This window comes from Oncorhynchus tshawytscha, linkage group LG12 (genome assembly GCF_018296145.1).
Source record: "Oncorhynchus tshawytscha isolate Ot180627B linkage group LG12, Otsh_v2.0, whole genome shotgun sequence".
In the NCBI taxonomy this organism is placed as follows: Eukaryota; Metazoa; Chordata; class Actinopteri; order Salmoniformes; family Salmonidae; genus Oncorhynchus; species Oncorhynchus tshawytscha.
The window spans coordinates 13,300,076-13,314,174 of NC_056440.1; the positions used below are offsets into that span (position 1 = coordinate 13,300,076).

Consider the following 14,099-nt stretch of genomic DNA (forward strand, 5'->3'; position numbering starts at 1 on the left):
GTAGAGTTCTGCAGAGATGGTTGTCCTTCTGGACGATTCTCCCATCTCCACAGAGGAACTCTGGAGCTCCCCAGTTTGCTCAGTTTGTCCGGGCGGCCAGCTCTAGGAAGAGTCTTGATGGTTCCAAACTTCTTCCATTTAAGAATGATGGAGGGCACTGTGTTCTTGGGGACCTTCAATGCTGCAGAACACCAGATCTGTTCCTGGACAGAATCCTGTCTAAGAGCTCTACGAACAATTCCTTCAACCTCATGCTTGGTTTTTGCTCTGACATGGACTGTCAACTGAGGGACCTTAAATAGACGTGTGCTTTTCTAAATCATGTCCAATCAATTGAACTTACCACAGGTGGACTCCAATCAAGAAACATTGTGGAAACATCTCAAGGATCCCTCCCGAGTGGCGCAGTGGACTAAGGCACTGCAGTGCTAGCTGTGACTGACACAACTTGCCATTCTTCTTGAACTAACAATTACAACGATGAGAGATCCGAGGCCCTACTGAACAGGCAGCTTAATAAGTATTCAATAGCGCCCATCTGACTAGCATAACATTGTTTTATACATGTGTGTATTTGGCATACATAAATAACTTTCTAATTCTGTGAAGGGCGTCCTCTTGGATCAGACAGAGATATGAGCTGCTTTTCTTCACCCTGTATTTTCAAGGTAGTATGTCTCCCTCTACAGGTTACGAGCTGCATATTCACAACTCACATTTCCCAGTGACTCAACCAGAGGACCTATTAATTACATGCTGCACTGACAGGCAGGATAATCATGTAAATGTTGTTTTCGGCATTTCAATCAGTGCAATTAAATGTGTGTTTGTCATATTACATGTATTCAGTTGAAATACAATACCCAATGTCCTTAATACTGTATTATTTACAAATATTTCAAATCAAAGTTTATTGGTCACATACACATGGTTAGCAGATGTTAATGCAAGAGTAGCAAAAACGCTTGTGCTTCTAGTTCCGACAGTGCAGTAATATCTAACAATTCCCCAACAACTACCTAATACAATACACACAAATCTAAAGGGGTGAATGAGAATACGGACATAAATATATGGATGAGTGATGGCCGAGCGGCATAGGCAAAGATGCAATAGATGGCATAAAATACAGTATATACATACATGAGTAATGTAAGATATTTAAGCATTGTTTAAAGTGGCATTATTTAAAGTGACTAGTGATCCATTTATTAAAGTGGCTAGTGATTGGGCAGTAGGCAGCAGCCTCTGAGTTAGTGATTGCTGTTTGGCAGTCTGATGGCCTTGAGATAGAAGCTGTGGGGAGATCGAGGGAGTAAAGGATGTCATGTTTTGATTTGAATCCAACTGGATAATGTAACTGTCTTTTTAACTGACCAACTACACACACAAAAAGGAAAGCAACAAGTAATCAGTAAATACTTGACATTTATTTGTATACCTGAAACTCACATGCGAATACATCTTTAAAACCTTCTATTCAAATGTGGCATTGTATTTTTTTGAAAATATCAACAACCTTAAAATGACCCTGGAACCATCAAAAGGAAGTCAACACAGTTTACATTAGCTCTGAAAGTTTTTCCTTCACCTTCTCTTCAATGTTCGCAAAGTATTTCATTTGGGCGAGAAGTGCTTTGGCAGCTTGAAGCTCTCCTGTTGAAAAGAAATAGACGTTGAGTGAAAGTTGAACCATGTCTCACCAGGGCATCAGCAAGCATCTCCGAAGACTGAAGACAGAGGAGGGAAGAGTAACACTTTGCCTCTGAGAGTGCAGCATACCTTTGTGCAGGGATGCATCTATTTGTTCAGTCAAGTCTTTCAACTTCTCTGCAAGTAAAAAGGCAAACTAAAACTTGAATACATTTTGCATTTAGGGGCCATACGGTACAATTTCATCTCCCCGAAAAAATCTCATTACTCTCATTAATCTCATTATTCTCATTACATTAATGGAAAAGTAATTACTGGAAAAATAAGCAAAACACTGATCCGTTTCATTAAACTCACATCCTGCCGATTTCAAATCAACATACTCAAAAACAAAACAGAAGCAGCCAGAGTAAAATGACTTTTTCAACCCAGACCTTTCATAGAGGCGCCTATCTTGGCCGACTCTTCTTTGCTTCGTGCCTCATCCAGTGCTTGGTTGATCTCCATCAACTCCATAAGGAACAGAGGATCAGCCCCCGCATCAGTCCCCTCCTCTATCCCCATGCCATTCAGCTCCAGCTGAAATAGAAGCAGTAACTCACTTTAAAAAAATAACAATAATCTGACATTGAAGGGAACACAACATTCCACCAGGTTGTCACATATAAACATATCACTGACTGTCTGGCATGCTATAAAAACAAACAAGTACAGTAGAAAAACTGATGGGGGGGGAGTTGGCTTTGTGCTAGTGATTGCTCTTAGGGGTTCTAGACTAGGTTACTCTCAAACAATGTGACAACTGTGGTTGTTAAAAGGGTTCTTGCTACATTAACACTATTTAACTGATTGAATTGGTTTGAGAAAAAGGGATTGTCAAGAAAAACTGTGCTAACCACCGAAGGTTGGTGGCACCTTAATTGGGGAGGACGGGCTCGTGACAATAGCTGGAGCAGAATACGTGGAATGCTATCAAATACATGGTTTCCATTGCATCCACTCCATTCTAGCCATTATTATGAGCCGCCCTCCCCTCAGCAGCCTCCACTGGTGCTAACATTAATTCAAAGTGTGTCTATATAAATACAAAGGACATCAAACTCACCATGTAAAGGCCACGACTCAAAGGCTTGAGCAGGGTCCTGTATGCTTTGTTTACTAGGGCTGACTGGTATTCAGAGTACTCTTGTTCTTTCTGACAAAAGAAATAGACAACTTTAACTTACAAAAAAGATTCGGTACACCAGTACATTGGGCATATAGACTAACTACAGTACAGTGATCAGACTGACATCACATAATGGTAACATACAGTCACATCCAAAATTATCAGCACCCTTTACAAAGATGAACCAAAAAAGACTGTATGAAATAAATTATAAAAATACTGAGTTATATTGTTAAGGTCAATGGCATCATGAACTTCACCAAGTGCAGGACATTTTAGGCAAAAACCTGGTTGCCTCTGCCAGGAGGCTGGAACCTGGCCGCAAGTGGATCTTCCATCAAAACAATGACCCCAAGTTCATATCAAAATCCACAAAGAAATGGTTTATTGAGCACAAAATCAACATTTTGCAATGGCCAGCTCAGTTTCTGGACTTGAACCCCATTGGAAACCTGTGGTTTGAATTGAAGAGAGCAGTCCATAAGCATATATGAAGGATATCAAGGATCTGGAAAGATTCTGTACGGAGGAATGTCTAAGGGTTTACTTAGATTTATTAGGAACCCCATTAGCAACAGTTAGTCTTATTGGGGTACAACACATGAAGAAAAAATACATTACAGACAAAAGACTTGACATTCATTTAAAACATGAACATGTAGTGTGTGTGTGCATCTATCAGTTCCACACACATGCCAGTACACACAACAATTAGATCACATGGGGGAGAGACGTGAGGTGTTGCTTCATTTGTTTTTTGAAACCAGGTTTGCTGTGAATTTGTTCTGGACCTGGGGGCTGTGAAAAGACCCCTGGTGGCATGTCTGGTGGGGTAAGTGTGTAAGTTGATTATACAAACAATTTGGAATTTCCAACACATTAATATTTCTTATAAAAACAAGAAGTGACGCAGTCAGTCTTTCCTCAACTCTTAACCAAGAGAGACTGGCATGCAAATTATTAATATTAGCCCTCTGATTACAATTAAGTCGGGCTGCTCTGTTCTGGGCCAGCAGCACCTTAACTAGGTCTTTCTTCAAGATGAGATCAAACTAGAGTCTGCACAACTTGCTTTGTGGAGTGTGGTGTCAAAAAAGCAGAGCATCTCTTTATTAGACAGACATCCCAATCTTTACAACCATTGAATCTATGTTTTGAACATTACAGTTTACAGTAACACCAACTAACTTCGTCTCCTCAACTTGTTCAACAGCCACACCATTCATTACCAGATTCAGCTGAGGTCTAAAACTTAGGAAATGATTTGTACCAAATGCAATGCTCTTAGTTTTAGAAATGTTCAGGACCAGTTTATTCCTGGCCACCCATTCAAAAACAGACTGCAACTCTATGATCCCTCCCAGTGTGTTCTCCAATCATAGAAAACATTTCAGAAAAAGGGTCAGTGCTGTTATCCTCGTAAGCAGAGGGTGCCGGAGTATTGAAAACAGGGGTGCCAATAATTCTGACCTCTATCTAATTTATTACTTGTTAAACAAAATCTCTTTCTCTGAGCAATAATATTAGTATCAAAGAATCTAATTGTCAAAACAATGTTTGCATGCAATATAGCTGAGTATTTGTATTAGTTATTTTACAGTATTTTTTTGCTAATCTTAAATAAAGGGTACCAGTCATTTGGGATGTGACTGTATATAGAGAATATTGGACGTCAGACACACAAAAATAAACACAAACACATTTAACACATCTTTCCTCAAACTGTCAAAATGTCACAAATGTGGGAAAGACCATGTCACCATGGGAATTACATTACAAGTTATTTCACACATTGCCACCTCTCCGACTCAGAGGGATTGGGTTGAATGTGGAAGACACATTTTGGTTGAATGCTTTAAATTGTGCAACTGACTAGGTATTCCCCTTTCCTCTATATCCATTTATCTTTAAAAGCCAAACCCTGGGTGATAATTAGATTCTTCGACAGATCTTGACACTTTACAGTGGGAAGCGGGTTGGAATGTGTCTGGATCCATCAGGGAACAGGTATAAGTGAGATGTGGTGGATGGGTGTAACGGTGGATACAAGCTTAGTGTGCATCCCAAATGGCACCCTATTCCATCCAATAAAAAGTAGTGCACTACAAAGTGAATAGGGTGCCATGTGGGATGCAGTTTTGGAGATGGCTGACAGGCAGAGAGCATTTGCAGCTGTCAGGTCCTTCAATAGCCTCCAGTTGTGACCAGAGGGGCTGTCATGTCAACAGTATGCCCTTTGTCTTTACCTGGATGCCTCAAATGCAACAGGAGCATCCTGGAAACCTTGTAATTGTAAGTAATGAGTTTTACCCCCTGTAGGACTGAGTCAAATTAGGGGAATGTAGCCAGGGGTGCTGATTTAATAATATAGTCGGAAAGTTGTGTAATGATTTGGTTGTGGTAGAGGAATCCTTGGCAGCATGTTTTGCGTTCAGTCCCATTGTGCAACAGTATAAGGTCAGCTAATTAGGTGATAACTGTCTAGTCCCATTGAAGTATAGTGGGTAATTTAAATTATATCATTATCCCAGCCGATGTAGATTATAACTGTCTAGTCCCATTGAAGAATGGTGTGTTATTTAAATTACATAATTATCCCAGCCTATCCAGATTATATCATTATCCCATGATATTACAGGGTCTAAAATGGTTAAGTGTGAAATGCAAGCACCCATTCCTAGTACTGTCCATTCCTAGAGTACTGTCAATTCCTAGTACTGTCCATTCCTAGAGTACTGTCAATTCCTAGTCCTGAGAGGCCTAGTATTGTCCATTCCCAGTCTAGTCCAATCCAAGTATTGTCCAGGCCTAGAATTGTGCAGGCCTAGTATTGTCCAGGGCTAGTATTGTCCAGGCCTAAGATTGTCCAGGGATAGTATTTCCCATTCCAAGAACTGTACAGGCCTAGTATTGTCCATTCTGAGTCCTGTCCAGGTCTAGCATTGTCCAATTCCCAGTACTGTAGAGGCCTAGCATTGTCCATTCCTAGTATTGGCCATTCCTAGTACTGCCCAAGCCTAGTATTGTCCAGGCCTAGTACTGTCCAGGCCTAGTATTGTCCATTCCTAGTACTGTCCATGCCTAGTATTGTCCAGGCCTAGTACTGTCCAGACTAGTATTGTCCATTCCTAGAACTGTACAAGCCTAGTATTGTCAATTCCAAGTACTGTCCATGCCTAGTACTGTACAGGCCTGGGATTGTCCATTCCTAGTACTGTACAGGCCTGGGATTGTCCATTCCTAGTCCTGTCCAGACCTAGCATTTTCCATTGCTAGTACTGTAGAGGCCATCTATTGTCCATTCCTAGTCCTGTCCAGGCCTCGTCCTGTCCAGGCCTAGTATTGTCCATTCCTGGTACTGTAGAGGCCTAGCATTGTCCATTCCTGGTACTGTAGAGGCCTAGCATTGTCCATTCCTAGTATTGGCCATTCCTAGTACTACCCAGGCCTAGTACTGTCCAGGCCTAGTGCTGTCCATTCATAGTACTGTACAGGCCTGGTATTGTCCATTCCTAGTACTGTACAGGCCATGGATGGTCCATTTCTAGTACTGTACAGGCCTGGTATCATCCATTCCTAGTACTGTCCATTACTAGTACTGTCCATTCCTAGTACTGTACAGGCCTGGTATTGTCCATTCCTAGTACTGTACAGGCCTGGTACTGTCCATTCCTCGTACTGTACAGGCCTGGTATTGTCCATTCCTAGTACTGGTAGGCCTATTAACCAATTTTCAAAACCTCTGTTCAAACATGAGCCTTCATGAAAGTCCTAGCGTAAACCTAGCCCTAGCACTGGATTACTTTTTCAAAACCCTGACCCCCGTCTTTTCTCTTATCCCAGCCTTAGCTTTTTGCAAAACTAGGGCACAGTTATTATAATATTGAAATATTTGAACGGACGTTAGAATTTGATTAGCCTACTTCTGGGAGTATTCAAAACATAACATAGGCCTATTTGAATAAAATGCTAAAATGTAATTCAATTATGTATGTGACATTTGACATACAAGGATAGACCATGACATTTTTTATCAAACAACCGTTTTAGAACAGTTATGATTATTAAAAACGTTTTTTTTTTTAATGTAATTTTTCACAGGTGCACCTTGTTATTGTCGGTCAATCAAAGCTGCACTCCTGTCCGAGGCACCATCTGTACCATGTGTAGCCCCTTGATCAACATCCATTATACTACAAATAAGAGTCATTGGACGAAGGCGACTTCTGTACGGGGGAGTTTGTAAAGGGACCCAATGCTCGGTCTGAACATCTGCGTCACCAAACATCTGTGTGAACGGAAGACGGACACCACAAATGTATTTTACATTTGTGAAATTAATTTGGATGTGATATGAAAGTAAAAGGATTTATGTTTCAAGAAACGTACCGCAATAGAGAATCGATTCACATTTAGATGGAGTATTTGGCTGTTTTGGCTTCCAGAGCCAATGTGCCTTTAAACAGAACATGTAAGTTTTTTGGACTATAAGGAGTAAAGTTAGGCTCCTTTAGTCCATTATTGGGCTACTCCATGTGTAGCAAGTGAAGTTGGAGATTTCTAATCAATGCAAAATGGAATTACAATTACGGAATAAAGTTGGCTAAATGTTTTATTTTTGTATTTTTATTTCACCTTTATTTAACCAGGTAGGCAAGTTGAGAACAAGTTCTCATTTACAAGTGCGACCTGGCCAAGATAAAGCAAAGCAGTTCGACACATACAACGACACAGAGTTACACATGGAGTAAAACAAACATACAGTCAATAATACAGTAGAAACAAGTCTATATACGATGTGAGCAAATGAGGCGAGATAAGGGAGGTAAAGACAAAAAAAAAAAAGCCCATGGTGGCAAAGTAAATACAATATAGCAAGTAAAACACTGGAATGGTAGATTTGCAGTGGAAGAATGTGCAAAGTAGAGATAGAAATAATGGGGTGCAAAGGAGCAAAATAAATAAATAAAATAAATACAGTAGGGAAAGAGGTAGTTGTTTGGGCTAAATTATATGTGGGCTATGTACAGGTGAAGTAATCTGTGAGCTGCTCTGACAGCTGGTGCTTAAAGCTAGTGAGGGAGATAAGTGTTTCAGAGATTATTGTAGTTTGTTCCAGTCATTGGCAGCAGAGAACTGGAAGGAGAGGCGGCCAAAGAAAGAATTGGTTTTGGGGGTAACCAGAGAGATATACCTGCTGGAGCGCATGCTAAATGATCAACCAATAGGTAGGCTGTTGTTTAATATCAATAGAGCTGTTGTGGCATTAGAACCAGGAGCACAGCAAAACAGTCTCAATTAGCCTTACTAACTAGCTAACTTAACTGGCTAGTGTAGTTTCTTTACATCGATTTGATGGTCATCACAAGTTACCACAGTCACAAAGTCATAAACCTAGGCTATTTAAAATATGTATCTGCATAAATGTGAATTCAAACCTAACCTTAGCCACACTGTTAATTTAAGGTTAGGCATAAGGTTAAGACCCAAAAGCTCATTTTTGTTTTCATGAATTTTTACGATATAGCCAATTTTAACTTTGTGGCTGAGGCAACTATTAATGATAACCCGATTATTTGACAAGCAGAGAGCACACCGCCTCACCTGATTCGCGCGAGCAAGTCCCCATTATAGTTTTTAAACTTTAAAAACACATGCATTTCAAATACCCAGATATCGCCCCCAAAATTGTATATCATTCTAATAGCGAAATCATTAAAAATTCCCATCCCTACTCAAAACCCAAGTCTTCCCAGCCTTATTGCTGTCAACTGACAAGCCCTGAGCCCTCCATCCATACCGCAGTTTTCTGGCTGAAGTTGTCAGGGTGAAGAGACCGCTGGAGCTTCAAGTATGTTTTCTGCAGCCTCTGGGTATCCAGTGCAAAGGTCTGGTCACTAAAAATAAGCAATAACAGAGGTTAAGCATCCATTGCACTGTAGGGTACTTTAGGGTGAATCTGTCCTATTAAAGGCCTTGTTTTTTAACTGGATTGTGATTCCTACCCATGCATTTATTCCACATTTTATTGTGTTACAGCCTGAATTCAAAATAGATTAAATGCATATTTTGTTTTCTCAAACTTCTACACACAATACTCCACAATGAAAAAGTGCAAACATGTTTTTAGAAATGTTTGGAAATGTATTGAAAATGAAATACAGAAATATCTCATTTACATAAGTATTCACACTCCCTGTCCTTTACACTTGTGTGTATTCGGTAGTTGTGAAATTGTTAGATTCCTTGTTATATATTACTGCACGGTCAGAACATGAAGCACAAGCATTTCGCTGCACTCACATTAACATCTACTAACCATGTGTATGTGACCAATAAAACTGGACTTGATTGTATTGCACACAGAGTGAGTACATGCAATTATTATGTGACTTGTTAAGCACATTTTTACTCCTGAAGTTATTTAGGCGTGCATTAACAAAGGGGATGAATAATTATTGACTCAAGACATTTAATATTTTAATGTTTAACAGTGGTGGAGAAAGTACTCAATTGTCAAGATATCTTTTATAGAAAATGACTCAAGTAAAAGTAACTCACTAAAATACTACTTGAGTAAAAGTTTGGTTTTAAATATACATAAGTATCAAAAGTAAATGCAATTGCTAAAATATAGTTAAGTATTAAAAGTAAAAGTATAATTCATTGAAAATTCCTTATATTAAGCAAACCAGATGGCACAATTTTCTGGTTTTTAATTTATGGATAGTCAGGGGCACACTCCAACACTCAGACTCCATTTACAAATAAAGCATTTGTGTTTAGTGAGTCTGCCAGATCAAATCAAATTTTATTTGTCACATACACATGGTTAGCAGATGTTAATGCGAGTGTAGCGAAATGCTTGTGCTTCTAGTTCCGACAATGCAGTAATAACGAACAAGTAATCTAACTAACAATTCCAAAAAAACTACTGTCTTATAACACAGTGTAAGGGGATAAAGAATATGTACATAAGGATATATGAATGAGTGATGGTACAGAGCAGCATAGGCAAGATACAGTAGATGATATCGAGTACAGTATATACATATGAGATAAGTATGTAAACCAAGTGGCATAGTTAAAGTGGCTAGTGATACATGTATTACATAAGGATGCAGTCGATGATATAGAGTACAGTATCAACGTATGCATATGAGATGAATAATGTAGGGTAAGTAACATTATATAAGGTAGCATTGTTTAAAGTGGCTAGTGATATATTTACATCATTTCCCATCAATTCCCATGATTAAAGTGGCTTGAGTAGAGTCAGTGTCATTGACAGTGTGTTGGCAGTAGCCACTCAATGTTAGTGGTGGCTGTTTAACAGTCTGATGGCCTTGAGATAGAAGCTGTTTTTCAGTCTCTCGGTCCCAGCTTTGATGCACCTGTACTGACCTCGCCTTCTGGATGACAGCGGGGTGAACAGGCAGTGGCTCGGGTGGTTGATGTCCTTGATGATCTTTATGGCCTTCCTGTAGCATCGGGTGGTGTAGGTGTCCTGGAGGGCAGGTAGTTTGCCCCCGGTGATGCGTTGTGCAGACCTCACTACCCTCTGGAGAGCCTTACGGTTGAGGGCGGTGCAGTTGCCATACCAGGCGGTGATACAGCCCGCCAGGATGCTCTCGATTGTGCATCTGTAGAAGTTTGTGAGTGCTTTTGGTGACAAGCCGAATTTCTTCAGCCTCCTGAGGTTGAAGAGGCGCTGCTGCGCCTTCCTCACGATGCTGTCTGTGTGAGTGGACCAATTCAGTTTGTCTGTGATGCGTATGCCGAGGAACTTAAAACTTGCTACCCTCTCCACTACTGTTCCATCGATGTGGATGGGGGTGTTCCCTCTGCTGTTTCCTGAAGTCCACAATCATCTCCTTAGTTTTGTTGACGTTGAGTGTGAGGTTATTTTCCTGACACCACACTCTGAGGGCCCTCACCTCCTCCCTGTAGGCCGTCTCGTCGTTGTTGGTAATCAAGCCTACCACTGTTGTGTCGTCCGCAAACTTGATGATTGAGTTGGAGGCGTGCATGGCCACGCAGTCGTGGGTGAACAGGGAGTACAGGAGAGGGCTCAGAACGCACCCTTGTGGGGCCCCAGTGTTGAGGATCAGCAGGGAGGAGATGTTGTTGCCTACCCTCACCACCTGGGGGCGGCCCGTCAGGAAGTCCAGTACCCAGTTGCACAGGGCGGGGTCGAGACCCAGGGTCTCGAGCTTGATGACGAGCTTGGAGGGTACTATGGTGTTGAATGCCGAGCTGTAGTCGATGAACAGCATTCTCACATAGGTATTCCTCTTGTCCAGATGGGTTAGGGCAGTGTGCAGTGTGGTTGAGATTGCATCGTCTGTGGACCTATTTGGGCGGTAAGCAAATTGGAGTGGGTCAAGGGTGTCAGGTAGGGTGGAGGTGATGTGGTCCTTGACTAGTCTCTCAAAGCACTTCATGATGACGGATGTGAGTGCTACGGGCGGTAGTCGTTTAGCTCAGTTACCTTAGCTTTCTTGGGAACAGGAACAATGGTGGCCCTCTTGAAGCATGTGGGAACAGCAGACTGGTATAGGGATTGATTGAATATGTCCGTAAACACACCGGCCAGCTGGTCTGCGCATGCTCTGAGGGCGCGGCTGGGGATGCCATCTGGGCCTGCAGCCTTGCGAGGGTTAACACGTTTAAATGTCTTACTCACTTCGGCTGCAGTGAAGGAGAGACCGCATGTTTCCGTTGCAGGCCGTGTCAGTGGCACTGTATTGTCCTCAAAGCGGGCAAAAAGTTATTTAGTCTGCCTGGGAGCAAGACATCCTGGTCCGTGACTGGGCTGGGTTTCTTCCTGTAGTCCGTGATTGACTGTAGACCCTGCCACATGCCTCTTGTGTCTGAGCCGTTGAATTGAGATTCTACTTTGTCTCTGTACTGGCGCTTAGCTTGTTTGATAGCCTTGCGGAGGGAATAGCTGCACTGTTTGTATTCAGTCATGTTACCAGACACCTTGCCCTGATTAAAAGCAGTGGTTCGTGCCTTCAGTTTCACACGAATGCTGCCATCAATCCACGGTTTCTGGTTAGGGAATGTTTTAATCGTTGCTATGGGAACGACATCTTCAACGCACGTTCTAATGAACTCGCACACCGTATCAGCGTATTCGTCAATGTTGTTGTCTGACGCAATACGAAACATCTCCCAGTCCACGTGATGGAAGCAGTCTTGGAGTGTGGAGTCAGCTTGGTCGGACCAGCGTTGGACAGACCTCAGCGTGGGAGCTTCTTGTTTTAGCTTCTGTCTGTAGGCAGGGATCAACAAAATGGAGTCGTGGTCAGCTTTTCCGAAAGGGGGGCGGGGCAGGGCCTTATATGCGTCGCGGAAGTTAGAGTAACAATGATCCAGGGTCTTTCCACCCCTGGTTGCGCAATCGATATGCTGATAAAATTTAGGGAGTCTTGTTTTCAGATTAGCCTTGTTAAAATCCCCAGCTACAATGAATGCAGCCTCCGGATAAATCGTTTCCAGTTTGCAGAGAGTTAAATAAAGTTCGTTCAGAGCCATCGATGTGTCTGCTTGGGGGGATATATACGGCTGTGATTATAATCGAAGAGAATTCTCTTGGTAGATAATGCGGTCTACATTTGATTGTGAGGAATTCTACATTAGGTGAACAGAAGGATTTGAGTTCCTGTATGTTTCTTTCATCACACCATGTCACGTTGGCCATAAGGCATACGCCCCCGCCCGTCTTCTTACCAGAAAGATGTTTGTTTCTGTCGGCGCGATGCGTGGAGAAACCCGCTGGCTGCACCGCTTCGGATTGCGTCTCTCCAGTGAGCCATGTTTCCGTGAAGCAGAGAACGTTACAGTCTCTGATGTCCCTCTGGAATGCTACCCTTGCTCGGATTTCATCAACCTTGTTGTCAAGAGACTGGACATTGGCAAGAAGAATGCTAGGGAGTGGTGCACGATGTGCCCGTCTCCGGAGTCTGACCAGAAGACCGCTTCGTTTCCCTCTTTTTCTGAGTCGTTTTTTTTTTGGGTCGCTGCATGTGATCCACTCGGTTACACTGGTTGTAAGGCAGAACACAGGATCTGCATCGCGAAAAACATATTCTTGGTCGTACTGATGGTGAGTTGACGCTGATCTTATATTCAGTAGTTCTTCTCGGCTGTATGTAATGAAACCTAAGATGACCTGGGGTACTAATGTAAGAAATAACACGTAAAAAAACAAAAAACTGCATAGTTTCCTAGGAACGCGAAGCGAGGCGGCCATCTCTGTCGGCGCCGGAAGAGTATCATGGAAGAGGATCAGGAGGCAGTAGAGATGACCAGGGATGTTCTCTTGATAAGTATGTCCTTCTAAGCATTCAAAATGTAACGAGTACTTTTGGGTGTCCGGGAAAATGTATGGAGTAAAAAGTACATCATTATATTTAGGAACGTTGTGAAGTAAAAGTTGTCAAAAATATTAATAGTAAAGTAAATTACAGAAAGTTTTTTTTTTGTAAAGTAGGACTTTAAAGTATTTTCACTTAAACACCACTGATTTTTTTCATTCATTTTAAAGTGTTCTAAAACCATTATTCCACTTTGAAATTAGGGGGTATTGTGTGTAGGTGACACACAATCTCAATTTAATAAATTTTAAACTCAGGCTGTAACACAAATAAAATGGAAAAAGTTAAGGGGTGTGAATACTTTCTGGAGGCACCGTTTGTGATGAGTGCAAAATAGTGAATACAAACTAAATTAATAATAATAATGATAATAATAGGGAGCTTAGCGAGTGTGTAAACATACTGTAACATTTCAATTGAAAACGTCATATCACTCACCACTCCATAATCAGGAAATAGGACGCCCTCTCATCTGGAGGCTGGACAAAGTTACACGATAAACAGAAGAAGGCCGGAGTTTGTTCGATAGACTGGCTACAGTTCCAACAGTGTAGCTTCACACAGGCTGTGCAGAAAGTCGTTTGCAGTGAACTGACATGTTTTACTATACTTTCGTTAAGTAATCTGAAGCCCGTGTGCCTCCTTGTGCCCTTACTGCTGAAGGTGATAGAGTTGTTGCATAGCGTTGCACGAGACGAAGCCTTTGATAACAATTGCCTGATAGCTAATAACTTTGGTGAATGCTGAAGAGCCTGAGATATGCAAATAACGCCTATATTATTCAGTGACAGCATTGTTGACAGGTGAAAGCATAGGTTACTTGTCTAAATGTTATAATGGAGCACTTCCTGGAGAATGATGTTTCTTCTTCTACTGTATGATAAGCGACAAAAAAA

General features: G+C 41.6%; 1 protein-coding gene across 1 annotated transcript; it reads right to left on the reverse strand.

Moving 5' to 3' along the window:
- Nucleotides 1–1,411: 1,411 nt before the first annotated feature.
- Nucleotides 1,412–14,096, reverse strand: hscb (HscB mitochondrial iron-sulfur cluster cochaperone). The gene is made up of 6 exons (XM_024438205.2): nt 13,642–14,096; nt 8,622–8,718; nt 2,759–2,848; nt 2,088–2,232; nt 1,783–1,830; nt 1,412–1,656 (listed from the first exon to the last, which is right to left on the reverse strand). Exons 1-6 carry the CDS (start codon nt 13,995–13,997, stop codon nt 1,562–1,564), a joined length of 831 nt encoding a protein of 276 aa, XP_024293973.1. The 5' UTR covers nt 13,998–14,096; the 3' UTR covers nt 1,412–1,561.
- Between the last annotated feature and the right edge of the window lie 3 nt (nt 14,097–14,099).